Source organism: Podarcis muralis, chromosome 14, assembly GCF_964188315.1.
Source record: "Podarcis muralis chromosome 14, rPodMur119.hap1.1, whole genome shotgun sequence".
NCBI lineage: Eukaryota > Metazoa > Chordata > Lepidosauria > Squamata > Lacertidae > Podarcis > Podarcis muralis.
This window is the reverse complement of record NC_135668.1, coordinates 33,517,808-33,538,999: the sequence shown is the minus strand read 5'-3', so window position 1 is coordinate 33,538,999 and position 21,192 is coordinate 33,517,808. Positions and strand designations below refer to the sequence as shown.

The 21,192-nt window shown below is 45.6% G+C and overlaps 1 protein-coding gene across 1 annotated transcript; it reads right to left on the bottom strand.

Moving 5' to 3' along the window:
* Nucleotides 1-1,433: 1,433 nt before the first annotated feature.
* Nucleotides 1,434-19,152, bottom strand: SOX8 (SRY-box transcription factor 8). Its single transcript, XM_028706020.2, has 3 exons — nt 18,372-19,152; nt 6,199-6,437; nt 1,434-3,718 (listed from the first exon to the last, which is right to left on the bottom strand). The coding sequence occupies exons 1-3, from the start codon at nt 18,803-18,805 to the stop codon at nt 2,979-2,981; spliced, it is 1,413 nt and encodes a 470-aa protein (XP_028561853.1). The 5' UTR covers nt 18,806-19,152; the 3' UTR covers nt 1,434-2,978.
* Nucleotides 19,153-21,192: the final 2,040 nt, after the last annotated feature.

The following is a 21,192-nucleotide window of genomic DNA, read 5'->3' as shown; positions in this document are numbered from 1 at the left end:
ACCCTGAGTGATGCTCGTGGACCAGTTTGAGAACCCCTCTTGTAATGAACGCAGGTGTGTTGGGGGTGAATCCTCCCTGCCCATAGATCCACCAGCCACTTTTCTGAATGTCTGAGAAGGGTTCAGGCAGGGACAGGGAACCCACCACCCTTGGGGGTGCTGTTGGGCTACAATTTCTATCATCCCTGAGCACCGACTGTACTGGCTGATGCAATGATGTACTGGCCAGCAGTCCCCCAGCCATGGTTTGATGCACATCAACTGTTACAAAAATAGGTAACTGAGTGGCTTCCCTTTGAGATTCGAAACCCAACATTAAGTCCAAGTGCTCTTAATTTTTTAAAAGTGCAATCTGGAATGTATGCCAGAAATGGCAATTAAACCTTAGTGTCAATCTATGACCCAATGAGCGCCCTCAGAAGACAGCCCTGTCACCCAAGGGTTACCTTGCACCCCATTTAAATGGAAAGAGCACCCCACAGTGCTTGGGGGGGGGGGGTAAGAACAGCCTTTCATTCCCTATTCCCATGGGAACGTCCCATGCACAAACGGATATCTTTTTTCAATGAATATATCAGCGACTGCTGGATAAAAGGCATTTTTTTTTATTTTATCAAATGGACCTGTACAAAAGTTAGCAGTACTTAGTCAAAAGCTAGTGAACAGAACAGATAACAACAGACGACCTTCAAACTTTACAGAAAAATAGATTGCATAAGGAGCCGCTGCTGACCCTCCCCACTTTGTTCTCCCGCCTCCCCCCAAATTCCCAAAAGGCAATATGCAAAAAAGAAAGAAAGAAAGAAAGAAAGAAAGAAAGAAAGAAAGAAAGAAGAAACACCTTTCAGCAAAACGGAAACAAAAACAAAAAACCCCAAGAATATGAAAACGTAGAAAAGATAAGATAACCTCTGAAAGTTTTAAAGATTTATAAAGTTTTCTTTTAAAAGGCACAACGTTACCATTAGAGTTGGATGGTTATTATATGCTCAGCATACAATGGAACAAAACATCAACGAAATATTAGTCTACATCTAAAAAACTAACCAAAATATAGTGGAGAACGTTTTTATTTTCACAGCTTTGAAGGATGACATCTGGTCCCTAAATAGGCAACATTAAAGTGAAACTCAATCCGTAACTTCTGCTTAAAATGTAATTTCTCAAGAACGAGCTGTGCTCCCAGCACAGTCCCAAAATCCAATGATGCCTTCAAATTTAATTTAATGTGTTGAAACTAATTGGCATGGGGAGGGTACGCTTATTGCCATTTTCCTTTTTCCACATTCATGCTGAAGTAGCCTCGCTGGAGAGAGAAGGGAGCTCTTCCAAATTAACATTTGGCCTGTTTTTAACCATTTCCAGGAAATAATAGGCATGAAAAACCATAACTAGGAACTGGTTAAACCCTGTCAATATTTTTGTTTTAAGAGAATAGACTCTCGAGACACAATTGTTGATCATTCCAGGACCAGTCCTATGGAGTTTGCCTCCCTCTCCCATAATACTGGACCTTGGTGAGGGGGTTACCTTCCTTTGGATCCCATTGGCAATAGGCTCAGTGTTCCTTCATACAACCGATAATTGCCTTTTTAGGATTCTCAACCTCATGAGGTGGAGAGGGTACTGCCGTGAGCCTCAGTGGCTTTTGGGGGACAGGAAAAGATAGCGACCAATTTATGGAGGGCTGGAGCTCTCAGGGACTATAAGCCCCAATGGCAAAAGAGAAGCACCATAATCAGAAAAAGTCTACCTGTTAATTAGAATCATAGAACTGTAGAAGGGACCTTGGGGTCATCGAGTCCAACCCAAGAATAGGTGTTTAGGAGGAATCCCACAGGCAGGACCTTGAGATCGTTGTTTTATCAGCTCCCAGCAGCAGCTGGCTAGTTTCTTTCATTAATAGAATCCTAGACTTGATGGACCTCATTTCTGGCCCGGCATGGTCAGAAGTAAATATATGTTATTTATAACTTAGTATTAATGTTATAATAACTCCTCAACAAATTATATGGAAATACCATCAGTAAGGATTCTTTTTCTCCCTGCTCCCCCTGAAAACTAATCCATCACTTCCCTTCCATAATATCCTTCCATAACCACTTTAATTATTTTGAGAAGCATTTCAGTTTTGCTTTTAAGACTGGCTGAACCAAAGCACTGCACCACCTTCTTTTTAAGGAGCAGGAAAACCATATTTTCTCCACTAGTTTATGCTCCTTAAGTCTCTTTAAAAAAAAATATCTACTTCTTGCACAGAATTACTTCATTAATTAAAAAAAGACAAAATTACACAGAACATAAATACATATTTAACAGATTTACCCCAAAACAATGACAAAAAGACACTTTTTTCTGAGCTTAACATACTTTTTTTTAAGCTTCTGAACAAAAATGTTAATTACAGCCAAACCTTGCTTAGAAGAACTCTTGATTACAAATCAAAGGAATTCTGACATTAGTTGGTTGGTAGGTCCCAAAAGATTCTCGAGTGGTCCCTCAATATTATTAAATGATTAGGATTTTTAAAATCTAGGTGGGTTCTGTGCGCCAAGGCCGACTCATCCTCACATTGCAATAGACCCCGGAATGCCTTTGTCGTCTCCTTGTTAACTTTGCACTGTCCTGCGTACGAATTGTGGCACTTCTCTTTTAAGTCCTCACAGAGGAGTTAGAATATACTGTCCTTCATGTATTCAAAGGAAACCATCAGTCCAGATGCTTTATTAATTATTATTAATTATTATTAATAAAGAAAATAGAACTCTTGTCTTCTGGAAACTTTTCAAAAGGGTTTTGGAGCAGATGGCCAAGTCATTACAGAAGAACAGGAGGCACTTGGGACGGGAAAATGGGGGTGCTCCTTTCACGGGCTGCGCCTTCTTCATTCCATTTCTGAACTTGTGTAGTGCATACTTTTTTTGGGGGGAGGGGGTCCAGGGAAGACCTCAGGTCTTCAACAACTCCTTCCGTCCTTCTCAAGGCCTTGTCAGAGTTGTGTAGACCGGCTGGTCCCAGTTCGCGGTGGGGCTGTGCGAGGGAGGGATGGACAAGCTGTTGAGGATCGGGGTGGCATACGGCCGGCGCGAGGAGTGGAAGTATGGGTACTGATAGAGGCTGGAAGCGTAGCCAGGGTATGGGTTGTAGTAGTTGGAGCTTTGGAGATCTGTATAGTCGCACTGGGAACTGGAGAAAGAGGCTGTGGCCGTGGCCGAGGACACAGTAGTGGCGCACGCCTGGGCAGTGTAGGAGCCGTAGTCGGAGTGAGTCGGGGAGCTGTGGGACTGCTCACTGTAGTGGCTAGGGCTCAGCTGCTCTGTCTTGATGTGGGGCCTCTGCTGCCCACTTTCGTTGGAGGGAGGCGAGGTGGCGGGAGGGCTCTTGTGAGTCCAAACCTGGGGGGCTCCAGCCCCGCTGCCGCCAGTCGGGTGGGGGTAGGCGGGCCCATAAGACCCTGCTGCAGAGTTCTGCCCGTGGTCAGGCGGCATGGCAGAGTGGCCGTTGAGTGGCAAGTACTGGTCAAACTCGTGGACGTCAAAGGTCTCCATGTTGTTGATCACCTCGCTGCTCAGCTCAGAGATGTCGACGTTGCTGAAATCGATGTTCTGCCGGCCGCTCTCAACTAGGCGGCGCCCCTCGTGCTTCATCTCCTGCTTGCCCCCGTGGTGGAGGTCCGTCTTGGGTGTGGTGGGCGGGGTAGGGGGCCCGTGGGTCTGCCCTGGAGACAAAGAACATTTCAAGCCATGTGAGCACTGTTCAGAACAAGCTGTTTCAAGCGTCTTGGGTTAGTGGTCCCTTAGCGCCAACATCGGACCCAAAGGAAAACAGGGATCACACAGAATCTTGGGAGTTCAGAAACATCTGGAGGTTCCCCACTCTGGTCTATACCAACCAGTGCCCCAATATGGTACCCTCCAGATGTTTGGGTGTACAGCTCCAATCGAGGGGGTTAGCTGGTTGACTGAGGGGTCAAGCCAGACAAATTAGAGATCCACAATCTGATCTCTTGCCTTAGCTTAAAAGCAGTTGTAGTGAAGGCTTGAGTTGGGACTGCCAAACGTCAACCTTCTCCCCCATTTTGCTGATCTAAAATTTCTCCTTGCTACCAAAGACCCTCTTTAAGTAGCGATGCAAAGGAGTGGGCCTTGCATGGAATGCGGATGCTGAAATGCAGAGTTACGCTGGTTTGTGGTCGTCTTTTTCTTTCACTGCAATGAATGGGGCAGTCACATGTAAAAGTTCTCCATAGATATGGAGTCACACACACTCCTCCAAATGAGAGAACAAGCACACTTCCCTGGGCTCAGCATCGAGACAAGATTTCTGGGGTAAGCTCTGATGCTCCGTATTACCCAGGCATCCGATGGCTGACATATACTGGCCAGTAACTTTGAGGGTATGTGATCACTTTGAAACACTTTTAGATGCTCTAAATGTTTTGAAATGTTTTTCTTTAATTGCTTTGGAAAAAAATTAGCTGGCTTTTACACATTTTAAGTAGGTTTGTGTATTGTTTTAACATTTTTATGTTTGTCACCCTGGGCTCCTTTGGAAAGGCAGGGTAGATATTTAATACATGATTAAGTTTGGAGTGGGCAGTGGTATGGTTGGGTAATTTTAGATGCTGGATTCGGGGGGGGGGGCGGCTTTAGATTAGGGTGGGCAAACTTTCCCATCTTCCCAGATGTCACACTCCAGCTCCCACCAACCTCAGCCAATAGAATCATCTCCAAACTATGCAACTTTATTATTATTCTGTGAAATTTGATTATGGCCTTCCAGATTATTTCTGTTTAATTATTGGTTGATGCAACACGGAAGGCACCCACAACCTTGAGATTTCAAACTATGTCTCCTCCGTATTTAGATGGGAGACATGCTAGAATATCTATCCATCAGCACTGATGTTACTTGCAGCCAGGAAGAGGGGGAAACTATTCTTCAGTGAGAATTTTATCGCTCCCCACACAATTATCTAGGAAGTGATTTCTCCAAGGGATTTTTCAGAGAGTTTCCCTGTTCCTAATATTATGGGAAAAAATATGTTCCCTGCTGATAAATGGGAGAAAATTATGCAAGGCTTCTGTGCCTGTCTTAGCAGCCCAACATACCACAGGAGATTTTACTGCATAACCACTGATGTGAAAACGTACTTCGCAATGTAACTATTTGTAATTTTTGTGATGACTGATGGTTTTCAGCAAAAATATCTGACAGCCCTGGGACAATGAGAGTTGGAATCCAATAACATCTGGAGGGCTCCAGGTTCCCCATCCTTGCAGATGGCTTCCCAGTGGGACACCTGGTTGGCCACTGTGAGACCAGGATGCTGGACTAGATGAGCCTCCTTCATCCTGATCCAGCAGACAGGCTCTTTTGATGCTCACTGACTTCACAATGTGGTCAAGTCTCACTGTGCTGCCTTGGGGGACCCTCCTTCTCATTCTGCCAAGAGGCACCCTGGATATTTGCTCAAAGAGCTGCACCGACGGCACCACTAAGTAGGAACAGAAGCAAAGAACAGAGAGCTGTGAAGGGAATCCCTGTGGGGTTTTTTTTTTGCAAGGAAGTGTTGGGCAAGAGACAGGAGTGCAGAAGTAAGAGTGGGCAATGGGCTGGGTTCTCCCCTTGTTCACTGGCAAAGGGGGAACAGGTGAGCCCAAATATTACCCAAAAGGTTCCTGGTCCAATCTGAAGATGCTGGGGATTGAGCCAAAGATGATGCTCTAACCCGTAGCTAGATCCCTTCCCTTTTAAAGAAACTGCGCCCTGTCGTTGCATATAGATGCTGTTTTCTCCAAGGACACAGCCACACCAGACACTGAAAGCACTGCACTGCGCTACCGCTCTAAAAGGTCAAGGCACTCCCTCCCCAATAATCCTGGGAACTGTAGATTACCCTTCTGAGGGTTACAATTGCCAGTCCGCTTAAACTACTGTTCCCAGGATTCTTTTAGAAAAGCTATTTGCTTTAAATGTATGCGGTAGATGTGACTTAATTGCTTGGCAACTGGGAAGAGCATTTGGAAAAGGGTGAAATGGCACACGCCCTTTCATTTATTAAATATATACTACATTTTAGCATTGTGTCTATAAGTTGTTACACTGTTATACATTGTGAACAATTACACCTTGAGTGACTTTTGCAGCCCTCTCGGTGTTTCCCATTATAAATCTGTCGCCCTCCCCTTTCCTTACCTGCGTGGTCACTGTGGTGGTGAGTTTCGCTCATGGATCCCAGACCAGTGTCTGCTTTGTAGATCTGGTTCCCACTGTGATGACTCAGTTCGGCTCCCGAATCCGAATCGCTTTGGCCTGCCTTGACGCTTTTCCTCCTGCGTGGCTGATATTTATAGTCTGGGTGGTCCTTCTTGTGCTGGACTCGCAAGCGCTCAGCTTCTTCGACAAAGGGACGCTTCTCACTTTCACTTAGCAAACTTTTGGAGAGAAAAAAGAGAGATTAAAATCATTGCTTCCATTCAAAAACTACTGCAATCTAATCTCTTTACTTCGAGAGCTTCTTGTTCTTGAAGCTACCAGCATGAGTTTGACCAAACTGCAGGACGCAGTGGAAGACAGGAGTGATTGGCGTGCTCTGGTCCATGGGGTCACGAAGAGTCGGACACGACTAAACAACAACAATCTCTTTACGCCATGGCTAGGCAAACTAAGGCCCGCGGGGGGGGGGCGGATCTGGCCCAACTGCCTTCTAAATCCGGCCCGCGGACAGTCCGGGAATCAGCGTGTTTTTACATGAGTAGAATGTGTGCTTTTATTTAAAATGCATCTCTGGATTATTTGTGGGGCATAGGAATTCATTCCCCCCCCCAAAAAAAAATAGAGTCCGGCCTCCCACAAGGTCTGAGGGACAGTGGACCGGCCCCCTGCTGAAAAAGTTTGCTGACCCCTGCTTTATGCAATATATGTCTCAAGTGTGTTGGTCTGGAAAGCCAAGTCAAAGGTCGCACTTCTGCCCCAGTGCAAGTAAAGAGAGCATTTCTCTTACTGGAGAATGCTACCACTTCATTTTTCCAGTCTTAAATTCAATTTTCCACATCAGTTTGCAATTTTTCTTTTTTAAAAAAGTCTTCATGAAAATTCATCATTTTAGTGCATCCCCCCCAATGTACATGTTTGCATGCAATTCTGCTTAATATATGCATTTTTGCAATACAATTTTCCCCAATACAAATTTTGAAGGACGGCTGTTTCAGAAAAGTGCAAATTAGGTAGGTTTGCATTTAATTGCAGATTGGACTGAATTTCTTCCACATTCCCAGATATGGCATCACAGCATGGGCTTCATATTTAACAGGAAATTGTTTTCATGTGTTTAAGGAAGATTTTTCAAAAATTAAAAATTTAGATGTTTAACTGATATTACAAAGTAACTTAGAACAGAACAATACTATGCATGTCTAACATTTAATATTTTAATGTTCCATTATTTTAATGTTGTATTTTATTTTTGTTTTTAAGTTGTAATCATTCATCTTGTTTTTATTATTGCTTGTAAGCCGCTCTGAGCCCGGCCTTGGCTGGGGAGGGCGGGGTATAAATAAAAAATAATTATTATTATTATTAATCCCGTTAAGTTCAAGGTTTATTTTCAGATAAATGTGTATAGGACTATATAGAAACTTTGAAAACACCAGCCAAAGCAGAAAATTCCAGTTGGAGAGCTTTGACATTCTGCTTTACTCTCAAGTGAAATTTGTAAGACTTGAATGTTCAGCTTCAGCTGAATTCTGCCTTCAGTTCATGAGGCCCTTCTGAGGATTCCTCCTCAGTATGATGAACATGGCATGAAGGCATGGCCTTTCCAGTGGTGGCTCCTAGTGTTTGAACTTCCTTCTAAGGTAGGACCTGGGTCTGGGGGGGCCCAACCTCTTTATGGTTTCAGGTGGCTGGTTGACACATTGTTTCCAGCATGCTTTTGAAGGAGGAGACACTGATCAGTCCTGCTCTTGCTATCAGTAAATATTCTTTAGTAATTTGCTACATGTGTTAATTTATGATTTTTAAAATTATTTTTGTCTGCGCAAACAGCAGTATAGCAATTATCTATATAAATAACCATGTATAATTTGGAACTCAACAGCGACTTTCTGCTCCTGAACAGAATCCAGTTTTCCATTAAAAAGGGTTTAATGACATTATATACAGCTCCTACCAGTTGCATATAACAGATCAGATTTCCCATCACTGCAACGAACAATACCCAAGTTAAACATTATTTTACAGGCAAATCTTTCGAGTATTTACAAATCTTTGGAATGTATTCTTTAATCTTTGTTACAAGTTTCAGAAATCCTGAACCACAACAATATACAAAATGTTGGTTTTTCTTCTTCTCTAGTCACTCTACCCTTCTCATTTTACATAATTTTATATCCATCAAGCAAACTTTCCAGGCAGAGAAGACGAGCACAATTTCAGTGTAAACTTGTTCAGGTTGTAATCCTAAATCCATTTAGCATGAAGAAAGCTACATGGGACTCAATTAAATCTACCTTTGAGTAGACATGTATAGGATCTCACAGTCAAAATACAATCTGTTGCACACTTATTTGGAACAACAAGTCCTACTGAATGCTTGTGGGAAATCAGCATATAAATAAACTTAAGTAGCATTTACTTAGGAGAAAACCTCAGCGGATGGACTGCTATATCTTTATTATTCCTATTGCTATTACTGCCAACTGATACTTCATAAAAAAAGGCTTCTACTCTAGTGTTTCCACTTAAACCAATACAATTAAAATGTATCAGATCCTGATCACCACACAGCCTTGCTTGCACTCCCATGTTGTAGCTGTTGGTTTGACCCTCACCTTTTTACAGGGAAAAATGGGACCCATATACTGTCCTCCCTCATAAGCTGCCCTTGTGGGTCTGGCAGGTAACTTCAATTTAAAACCGCTGTTGCTGTGGCGGCATTAAGCAGTTTATCGATCACACTGTTCGGCTGTGCAGTTTGTGAAAAAAGATTTGCATTCAGAGGCTGGGAGCCGTGAGTCAGAGGAACCCAAGGTTTCGTTTTGAAGAGTCCTTAGCCTTCCCTCCAGACTCCAGGGGGAGAGATTGCAGAGAGATGAAGGCAGAGGGTTGGGGGAGAAACACTTTGGGGTAGGATCTGAGGAAGGGGGAAAAAGCAAAGTAGCTATACCAAAATGTTATCCTAGAGCAGTGAAAAGGGTGAGTTTGGGACACGCATATTTAAGCACCAACACAAACCAGATTACAACAGCCACCACCTTCCTCCATCCCCTGAGTTTTAATTTTTTCGTTGCAGCTCTCCTGCATTTGTTCTCCATACACACTCGTCTGCTCCATATAGGAGGCTTACACCATTTCAAAGTCTCTAATACTCTCTTAGCTGACAAGAGGACTTGCAAACTAAATACAGTGGTACCTCGGGTTACATACGCTTCAGGTTACAGACTCCGCTAACCCAGAAATAGTACCTGGGGTTAAGAACTTTGCTTCAGGATGAGAACAGAAATCGTGCTCCGGTGGCGCGGCGGCAGCAGGAGGCCCCATTAGCTAAAGTGGTGCTTCAGGTTAAGAACAGTTTCAGGTTAAGAATGGACCTCTGGAATGAATTAAATACTTAACCCGAAGTACTACTGTAATGGTCAGCTTGAGCAAATGATGATGATGATGATTTTTAAAGCCCTTCCTTTGCACCTGCTAGCATTTTCCTGTCCTTGTACCCCCTTCTCCCCATATGCACAGGTATCTCTCTCCTGCGTATTCTACCATATTTTTGATCCATAGAACTTTTAACAATGCACGGGAAAACATGGACCCTGAACCACAAAGTTCACCCAGCACAATCTTAGGTATCACTACTCAGAAGTAAAGTTCACTGCTTTCAACCAGACTTATTCCCAGGTATGTGCGTGTGCATAGCATTGCACCGTTAGAACACTATTAGCTCTTAGCGAACACCAAGCGTTATACCTAACCAAGTTGTACTGAACTTAAGTTAGCAACGTCCATTAATTTCAATGCATCTACTCTGAGTAGGGCTAGCATTGGCTACAACCCAGAGTATGCAAAGGAAGTGACAATTTTTATTCTTATTTTTTGCAAATCTTTCCAGGAAACTACTTGATAATATTTGCAAGAGACAAATAAAAGGTAACAGGCAAAGCATATTTAACACATTTAATTTCCATATGTTTATACGGGAAAATTCCATTTAACTATGAAAGGCTTAAACAAAGGGAAGATACTGCTAAATAATATGAGCCCAAACAGACACTTGCATGATATCCAGCTAAGTCAGACCACCCAAATCAATAAACTAAACTTACTTAACTCCATTCATTTCAATGGGTCTAGCTCCAAGTACGACTAATCTTGTACGTCACTCGTTATTTCTAAAGCACCACAAACCCACGAGCAATTTAAATTCGTGCTTATACAACCGGCAATCCTCATCCAGCCAAATGCGCCACATCAGATCAGATCCAGGGGCTCAATAGACTAGCTGTTTTCACTGGCAACTGGCTACTATCAAAAGGGAGGACGGGCAAGAGAATCATAGGATTGTAGAGTTGGCCTGGTCCTCTTTTGAAAATCAAGTTCTCTGCAGCAAAAGCCATTTCCCACAGTTGTGAGAGGCCGGCAATTTTTATTTTTTCAAGGAACAGAACAAGCTGCCTTATACAGAGTCAGACTGCTAGTCCATCCAATTTAGTACTGTCTACAGCACCTGGCAGGGACGCGGGTGGCGCTGTGGGTTAAACCACAGAGCCTAGGGCTTGCCGATCAGAAGGTCGGCGGTTTGAATCCCCACGACGGGGTGAGCTCCCGTTTCTCGGTCCTTGCTCCTGCCAACCTAGCAGTTCGAAAGCACATCAAAGTGCAAGTAGATAAATAGGTACCACTCCGGCGGGAAGGTAAACGGCATTTCTGTGCGCTGCTCTGGTTCGCCAGAAGCGGCTTAGTCATGCTGGCCACATGACCTGGAAGCTGTACGCCGGCTCCCTCGGCCAATAAAGCGAGATGAGTGCCACAATCCCAGAGTCGGTCACGACTGGACCTAATGGTCAGGGGTTCCTTTACCTTTACAGCGCCTGGCAGCAGCGCTCCAGGGATTCAGGCACATGGACATTCCCAGCCCTCCCTGGGGATGCTGCTGGAGATTGAATTTGGGTTCTTTTGTGTGCAAAGCAGATGCCATGCCCTTGAGCTTCTGCCACCTTAAAACACAGGGGGAGCCCAAAGGGGGCAGAGGGGCAAGTGTCCTGAATGCTGAACTCCTGTCACTGACATAAGCCATCATTTTTCTCTCTCACCCACCTGGAAATATAATTTGCCCTTTTTCTGTGCCCTCCAAGAATTTTTTTCTGGTGCCGCCACTGCTTTTATACTGGAGAAAATGAAGAAGTAAGATGGAGTGGAAATCTCAAACCACACACCCCAACACCAGGAGCCAAAGAAACCTCCCATATCCCCCTCTCAAATCCTTTCCTGTGCTCTGCTCTGTTTACAAAGAGCAATTTCTGCTCCTACATTCTGGTGTCCTTGGATAACACTAATCAGTTACTGGGATACTGGACATTCCCTAGTTTGGGGAGCAGGTCCCCACTGTCCCAGAAGATTGGCTTGAGATTCACCTGGATGCACAGAAACACAACTGTGTGCAGAACAAAAAATAAAGAAATGGTTCTTTATGTTATGAGAGACGATTGCAGCAGCCGAAAGGCTCCAGGCTCCCAAGCCTCGGGAAATAATTCGGTTCTTCTAGAGGGACCTTGACATGTTTGGCACTCGACCAAAATTTTGTTTTTCATTTGGGATCAGCGGAAGGTTAAAAACAGACTCTCTTCATTCAAAGGGGGGTGGGTTGCAAACTGGAAGAGGAAAAGTTAAGCCACTGCAAATTGCTTTAGCGAGTAAGTCATACAGCTCAGGAGCTACTGATGCTAAAAGTGACCATTAATTATCAGTCAATTTCACTGGACTGCAGACTGTTGCCAATAGATTACAAATAGTCACAGCTGGCAGCATAAGAGGTTTTGGTGCCAGGGGCAGAAAAGTTCAATGTGGCAACCGCCTCACCGATTAAATTAACCTGGGAGCAGAAGCAGGAGTGCTGTTTCAGGTTCTACAGGGAGCGGCAAAGATTCACAGCAATGTTCAAAGGCACAGATTTCACCTTGGATATGGTCAAGATTAAACTGCAAACACAAAAACAAAAAAGAGCGCACGTTGAGAGCTTTCCCTGGCTACGCTTTAATACCTTATATCAGGAGTGAGCAGACTTTATGCTTGCAGGAGCTACTCTGAGTGTTTTGCTAGAACCCAGAGCTCTATCAACTGGAGCCAGATGCACAAGACATTTACTGAGAATAAAAGAATTATGAGCACAGGAATTCAGTTTTGAGAACCAAAACTGACCTGTGCTCACATTCCTCCCAAACCAAAAAGCCATTCCTACTGAACATATACAGCTTTCATCATTTCAGCAGTATAGTTTAAGAGAAGAGTAACTCTGTGGTTGCCATTGTTTAAACAATTAGAAGATATTAAGATGGATAGGAAACTGCCTAATACCAAGTCACACCCTCCGTTCATCTAGCTCAGTATTGTCTACACTGACTGGCAGCAGCTGCCCAAGGTTTTTAGACAGCGAGTATCTCACAGCTCTACCTAGAGATGCCAGAGATTGAAGCTGACACCTTCTGCATGCAAAGGAGATCTACAACTAACCTATGGTCTATTCCCTGGGAGCCAGAAATCCTTCACATCTTCAGTTCACCCCAGTTCAACCAACAGACCCCGATCTACTTTCTGCCCAGCTCCGATCTAAGAGGAACAGTACTCAATTTTTGTCCTTTCCATCCAAATATTACTTTTCTTCCTGATTCCATGAGAATGAGGCCGCGATCCTATATTCATTTACCCGGGAGTAAGGTCCATTTGCCTCAGTGGGGCATATATCAAAGCAGTGAATATATAGGATTGCAGTGTGGGGATATTTAATATACTCTTTCACATTGTCTGCGGCTATCATGGGGCAGTGTGCAATAGCATCCTGGTCGCTCTATCTTCTGTACCATAAGCTAGGCTGAGAGAGTGACCAGTCCACCATCAGCCGCTGAGCTGCAGCACTGAACAGGGATGTGAACAGAGGCACAACAACTCCAAACCCTTTGCTATAAACACGGACTGTGCATAAATAAGCCTTTGGACGCACACATTATTGGTGCTTTGAACAGGAAAGAGCGAGTTTCAATACTGTGGCTTCTCCATTTGTGGCCACTCCCTTTACAGAGTGTGTGTGCATGCACACAGACACACACATGCAGCCTATGTTCAGGTACATGTGCTTACTAGGAACACACTGAAACTGCAGTCCTAGGAAAGAGGCCCCACTGAACTCAGCTCTTTAACAATGTACGCCTTCCGAGCAAACTTGCATCAGATGGCACTTTTATGTAGTATTTTGCCACCAACCTTAACACTGCATCTTTTCGGTTCTGGATCGAGCACACACAACTATTCCGCAAAGGGTTTAAACTCATTATACGTCAGAGCACATTGTATCCAAGCATTGCATAAATGCATCCATGCAAATCCAGCTGGTCGAATAGGAGAGACACCAAGAGGCTACTCCCTAAAGCTCCAGGGGTGTGTTGCATTGCTTTCAGCTGTGACCATCCTACTCTGAGCAATCTTCTTCTTGTTGTTTTAAAAAAGAGCTAAAATAATAAGGCTATCAAGTTGATCGGGTGCATCAGTGCACTTGGCTGCTCTAGGTCACTAAGTCAAACTTCCCAACTTGTTGACAAGGAGTATTTTAAAGGCATCCTGGAAACAGAGGCCAATAATTCACATGCACTTAGGTAAAAATGACTGGATGCCTTGCTTACTGACAGCCAAGGTGCAAACCAGCTCCACTGAGAACCATCCCGTGTCAAAACTGAAGGGAAAGTCGCATGTGGTATCAGAAGTGGGATGATCCATTTACATACACAGCCCATCCGATGAGTGACTCAATCCTAAAACAAGGAGTGGCAGCATGTCCCTTTTGGGGAGACAGGTGTGCATGGTGACCTTATTCATAGAACTGGAAGGGACCAAGAGGATCATCTACTCTAACTGCAGGGATCTGCAGGAAACTTTCACCAAATATGGGACTTGAACCCACAACCCTGGGATTAAGAGTTTCATGCTCTACCAACCGAGCTACCCCTCAGGAATATATGCTTGTAGACTGGCTCCATTATACTCTTTGGTACCTACTTTGATGTAAGGGGAGCTTTAGCCTCAGAGGGAATATTAAGCAGAACAGCTCGGAGAAAGGCAAAAATCACAGTCCCCTTCCAAGGACAAAAAGGGTTAGCTTCTGACAATGGTGTTATAGATTTCCAGCCTTATGAAAAGGGGCTGGACTAAATGACTCATGGTATCCCCTCCACCTCTTATACCAGACTCCAAACACATATGTTGATCATGCAACTATCCCAGAAACAGTGCCCAGCACATGCATCAAATGCAGACAGATGTCCTTTTCATTTAACATCGATGACACTAGGCCAGTTAAACTGCATGTGATCGCACTTTCAATGCTGTTTGTGCCCGCAAAAGTCTTGGGGCAGATGCACTGCTGTGTTTCCAATCTGCACATACTCTGTAGCTTCCTCCTGAAATCCATAACTTTTTATGCTACAAATGTCTCGGGGCGTGTCTCCTGCTTTTGCTGCGCTATAGTGCAAGAGTGCAATAAAACTGGGGAGCCATCACAGAGCTACTGCTACAGCAAAATGACGTTTGGATGGTCCAATATTTAACCACCACTAATGCACTACTGTTGAGTCAACGGCATGCTGCAGAATCGCCAGTCTGGTGGGGCTCACAGCACAGGCAATTGTTAAAGGAATGAGCTGTGAGCGACGAAGAACCCTTGATGAAATTTCACTTGAGTCATAATAAACTCAAGTAGGGAGATTTCTTGGGCAAGCCACTATTCTCTCAGCCACAGCCTCTGCAATATGGGAATAATAATACTGGACTACCTTATGCAGCTGTGGCAAAGATTAATGCAGAGATAATATAGGCACCACACTTGAAATGGACTGTATCAGTACTATGTTGTAGTATTACCATCTTATCGAATTACATTCTTTGCAGCAGCTACTGAGAAAACATGAGCAAGTAATCTAGAAGGAAAGCGCTGGCAGATTGCAAAGGTGGTTCACTAATCTGACGAAGCCAAGTCAACAGTTACCGCTGGAATGATTTATTTTTGCTATGCAGTTTGATATTCCACGAGGACTGGCCAGGTCAGTCGCCGCCGCTTCATGTATTTGCTGCAGGCATTCTACTTCTTTTGGACCCTTTGCCACAGCCTTAAAACCACATGCAATAAATACGGCACAGTCAATTTGATTATTACAACCTGCAGGGCTATACATGGTGGAGAGAACGCATTGTGGGACTAGATGATCAATTTTATGATTCTACTATCATTAAGATCAGTGACTACGGAACAGGGTGGGGGGACCTTCTCCCCCATTTCCTTACCCCTTCAAAGTGAAAGGAAAGAGTTGGGACTGCTCTGTACTAGTACCATCGAAAAATAGTGAATTTATTATTTACATTAATAATAATGCAAGTAAGTTTTTTAAAAAATAAAAAAATGTGGCGCTGGGACGTGGTACCAGTTGCATTTTTTTATTCAGGATTTATATTTGTTATTCCTTCAAAGTAATTGGTTACATGAAGGTATCATTAAAACTTTTTTTTTTTAAGTGTTGACATTTCTAACCAAGGGTCCAAGTTTAGTAGCCCAGGAGCTTGAAGGAAAATGCAGTAGCTTTAACACAACTTTACCCTGTTGCCACACACCCAATGTCCAAATGGGAAACGGCCATAGCTCAGTGGATAAGTATCTGTTTTTCATGTAAAAGGTCCTCGGTTCAATCCCCAGGTAGGGCTGGAAGGGAATTATTTCTGGAAACCCCTGACAGCATAGACAATACTAAACTAGGTGGACCAAACAGTCTGAAACAATATAAGTCCGCTTCCTATGATTTTCGTTTTCCGAATCACAGACTTCGGAATAACCCAATGCCTCTTATGAGCAAACCCTAACAGAAGTAGACTTGGTCTGAAAATACCACATGGAAATGTCAACAGATTCACTCTCACACCCATAAAGGTGTCAAGGGTAGCCCTGCCAGCCTTGAGAGGAAAATAGACACTAACCAAGAGACAAAACAAACTCCTGTGGCACCTTGTAAAAACCAACAGAATTGTTAGGCATAGGCTTTACAGGCACAGACCTGCAGATGAAATATTTCAGCCTATGAAGGTTCCACGAGACTCTTGTTTTTGACATGAAAACGGCGTTCTTCTATTCCTTATGAAGAGGCAATGAAATGGGTCTTTAAAAAATGCAAAGGAGTATTTCCCAAAACCCTGGAGCGCAGCTGCCTGTCAGGGCAGACTGCACTGAGCCAGATGAGCTAGTCTGGGTTTGGCCCGCATCCTGTTCACACATTACTGGCACTAATTAAAGTTTTGAATTTTTAAATAAATAATAATAGGAAATAAGTAATAGATTGATAGCTATTCCTTCCGAAACAGGAGGAGAAAAACTGGCAGAGCCAAGAAATAACCCATTGGGCACCCGTACATTGAACTAAACCATACCCAATTCCCAAAGCCTCTAAAGAAAAATGAGAATATTTGAATAGTGGGCCCTTCACAGCTCTGAGGAGTGTGTCCTTATAATATCACATTTACTGGGGAGGGGGATAGCCCTCCAAAGTGTGCAATGCTTTGGGAGAGAAAAGTTTGGGAGGAAAGGGGGGGGGGAACTAAGTAGGATTTTCGCCCACGCAACCAGACAGCTGGATGCTTCAAGGTTGCTAGGAGGCCACTGCGGCCTTGAAAGCAATGCGTAGCACACCTCACATGCTTTTCCACCCAGGCAGTGAGGCACAAATGAGATCCACGCTGCTCTCAGCAACCATCAGAATTGCCAAGACAGAAGAGGCAGCCTGGAGAAGTTTGGGGAAATTTGGGGGTGCTTTGGTGGTGGGTAGGTTTAAAGTGCATGCCTTTCAAGTAGCAGAAATGTCCCTGATTTGAACCTTGATGTTTCTTTCTCTCTCTCTCCCCCCCCCCCCCCAGCTGTCCCTCATTATGCTGCCTGTGCCTTTGATTTCCACCAGGTGTTCCCGGACTTTGGGATTTATCAGCCGAAGAGCTGCTGGAGACTCTACTGGGCCCCCCACTGTAACAGCAAGAGACACCCCAGGTGATTCTAAACTTGGGAATGGTTAGGAAATGTTTCATACAGTGCTCCTTTGGGAAGAGACATCACTAACTCCATAATGCCCACAAAAAGTGACTCCTATGACCTCCCTGTTTTTTTCAGTCCGTTTCCCCCACTTCCTAATCGGTCTATCTTACAAGCAGCACAAACTTCAACGGAATTAATTTTTTTTTTACACAAAATGCTTTGGGGGGGGGGGAGTTCTACTAATTTTAATTGGGAAGAAATAAGTTGGGTTTGATGGAATTTTTTAAAAAGCTCAGATGCCTTCTCCCCCCCCCCCCCAGTTTATGTTTCACCTTCTTCAAACCTGGAGATCCAGAAAAACATGAAATTGAGTTCAAATGAACCCTACTCCATCTACATTAAGGATAGGTTTGGGGAGAGAGAAATTGAACGCCATCTAATCTCTCCAAAGGGGCCTTAATACCCATAAAGTCTTAATTTATGTACTTAAATTCATACACTGCCCGTACGCCGTTAAATGTCTGGAAAGTTTTCCAACCACACTACAGCAAGCATAAAGAAATAGTGTGTCAGAGTAGGAACTGGGAGAACAGGGTTCAAACCCACTCTGCCATGACATTATATTTACTGGAGCACCTTGGGCTACCTTTTGCTAAAAGAGGGAGGGATAAGCTAAAATACAATAGCGGACCAAAAAGTAACACGATTTTAAGATGGGTTGGAGATCTGCTGCCCAAGTGCTGCGGGGAAAGCAAAAAATGTAACATACACTCCTCCCCCGAAAAAAGGGAAGGATACCCCAATCTTAAAACCTCGCTTTTTTTTTTTAAATGCTCCCACTGGTGTTCTAATGCAATTAATTTGTCATTAATCTGTTTCGGACTGGAATTCCACACTATTTGCTTGAGCGTATTCCTCGGAAGTAACTCCCATTCATTCCCGTCGGGGCGCGTTAACTCTAAAGTGAAAGGTCCCTGGCCGTCACCTTTCCTTTCTCTGCGCGTATTGCCCTGGCAGGCGCGACCTCTCTCCCCACCGCGGGCTGCTGCGCTCCGTCCGCCCAGCCCAGCCCAGCCCCGCGCGCCCCGGCCCGGCCACTCACCGCCACAGCTTGCCGAGCGTCTTGCTGAGCTCGGCGTTGTGCAGATGCGGGTACTGGTCAGCCAGCTTCCGCCGGGCGGCCTGCGCCCACACCATGAAGGCGTTCATGGGCCGCTTGACGTGCGGCTTGGCTTTCAGCGCCCCGTTGCCGCGGACGGGCATGGGCACCAGGCTCCAGTCGTAGCCCTTCAGCACCTGCGAGACGGCGTCGCGGATGCACGCCGGGAAGCGCTCGTCCACGTCGCCCGGCTCGCCTTTGGGGCCGCCGCCTGGTCGCTGCGAAGAAGCCGAGGGCGCCCCCGGGGCTCCCTCCGAGCCAGCGGGCGACGATGGCGCGTCCGAGTCCGAGTCCACGTGGGACATGGAGCTGGCCGTGCCCGCGGGGCTGCCCGGCGCCTCCAGGGCTTTGGAGTGCTCCTCGCTCATGTTCAGCATCGGCGGCGCGCGAGTAGAGCCGGCCGGGAAGAGCGGGGCGCCCCAGCAGCGGGGCCCAGGAGCCAGGCACGGGCCAGTCGGGAGCGCACGGTGCCCGGAGCGCGCGATGGAGAGGCAGCCGGGCGCACGACGCCAAGCCGCCCGCCGGGCGAAAAGCGACGCTGGGCCAGCCGCCGCCGCAGCAGTAGGAGCCTCCGGAGCGGAATCGGCAGCCGCAGCAGCGCCAAACGCGCAAGTCCCCCCGGTGCGCTAAACTCTCCCGTGCGCAAGAAGCGGAGCTCTCCAAACGCGTCCTCTTCGCAGCCACCGACGTCGCCAAGTAGAAGCCGAGCGGCGAAGCCGGCCAGCAACTTTCTTTGAGTGCGGGGCGAGGCAGCCCCTCCCCTCCCGCACTTCCGATTGGCGGCCTCCGACCGTCTCATCTGCATAGGAGGGCGGGGCTTTGACCCTTTCCGACTTCTTAAAGAGGCAGCCGCCCCTTTTTTTTTTTTTTGCTTTCCAAAAATGAGTGTATTTACTGTATTGAACGTAACCAGGACGGTTTTCTTTGCTGCCCTTTCCCCGTTAACCCCTTGAGTACCGCTTCCCTCTGGCGGGGTGGTGGGGGCAGTCATGCAGAGGACATTTCTCTCCAGCATCTCCTGCTCCGCCCCCCACAAAAAAGCCACCCTAATTTAATCGCTTAAACACTAAACTCCGATCAGACCTCAGCTGCAACACAAAGCAGGCTGCGAGGCTGTGCGCGGTTACCTGGGAGTAACCCTTACTGCGCACAGCGGAGCTTATTAGAGGACCGTAAGGAGCCGAGGGAAGTCCTGCCAGGTACGTGCAACATCAGCCGAAGTTTGGCTTCCCGCCGCGGCCGGGCAGATGCTGCTGCCGGGAAGCCCACAAGCAGCAAGGCAAGAGGGCGGTAGCTTTCCTCCACTGCAGTTGATGCTGCTGCCGCCGCCGCCGCCAAACTGCCGGCATGCAGAGATAGACTGCGTCTGAGCCAGGAAGTTCCACGTAACTATTTACAGACGCCGCCGGGAATTGGTCTCATCGTCGCGAACTGTGACTATGGATCCCCGCCCTCTCCGAAATAGTTATTTTATCTATTTATTTGATTTCCTCCTCAGAGAGCCCAAGTCAAGAAACAAATATACTTTTTAATATTAAAAATGCCATATACAATAGGATCGCCGCACTCTGGGATCCTTGCCTCGGCTTGTATTACAATTCAGACTGTAAGCTCCTCGGAGACAGGGACCTGGAGTAGGTTGTTGTTTGCAGCGAAATTTAATAATTATCGTTGTTATTAATTAAATGATGTTAAGAATTGTTATTTCTGTTAATACTCTATTAATAATTACTATTACCATTTATTGTTGTTGACGACTAATGGTTTTAATTTATATTTCTATTGTTATTAATAATAAAAATTAGTAGCAAAAACGAGTGGTGTTAATACTATCGCTGCTATTATTGATAATTGGTAATAATGATCATTTGTTTATTTGTATGCCACGCTCTCACAGAATTATGCCCAAAACAATTACTGTTGTTAATTATCACTGTTATTAGTTATTATGACCATTATTGTGGGGTGGGGTGGGGGGTTAAATTTTGGGAAGGGCCTCCTCTAAGGTTATTTACTTCCAAACAAGTGACAGCGAAGGTCTAGAGCCTGCAGTCTAAGATTTTAATTTTACTCTTTTTTTGGAGAATTGGTATTGGGAAGGGAGGGGAGACGGGTAGAAGAACCTGGCTGCTGCCTCCTTGGCTAGGCAATCTGCCTCCCCACACCCACCAATGCCCTGTTCAGCTCAGCAGCCTTTCTCTTTGCAGGGCGTTTCTCCTGCCTCCACCAATGTCACATCCACCATTTGAAGAAAAGGCAAACGCTCACCCCACCTCTCCTCTTTCCCCTCTGCCTGGAGATATTTTCTTGCAGATTTCTTTTGATGGGGCCTCCAGATTTCCAAGCCAAAGACTGACAGGTTGGAACACAGGAAACTGCCCAATAGCAAGTCATGTCATTGCTCCATCTCACTCAGTATTGTCTACCTTGACTGGCAATGGGGAGAGAGTGCTCTTGTGTTTGGTTGGGTCCTGCTTGCAGGTTCCCCATAGAGACATCTGGGTGGCCACTGTGAGAACAGGATGCTGGACTAGACGGGACACTGGTCTAATCCAGCAGGCTCATCTTGTTGTTGTTGTTTAGTCATTTAGTCGTGTCTGACTCTTCGTGACCCCATGGACCAGAGCACGCCAGGCACTCCTGTCTTCCACTGCCTCCCGCAGTTTGCTCAAACTCATGCTGGTAGCTTCGAGAACTCTGTCCAACCATATTGCCCTCTGTCGTCCCCTTCTCCTTGTGCCCTCCATCTTTCCCAACATCAGGG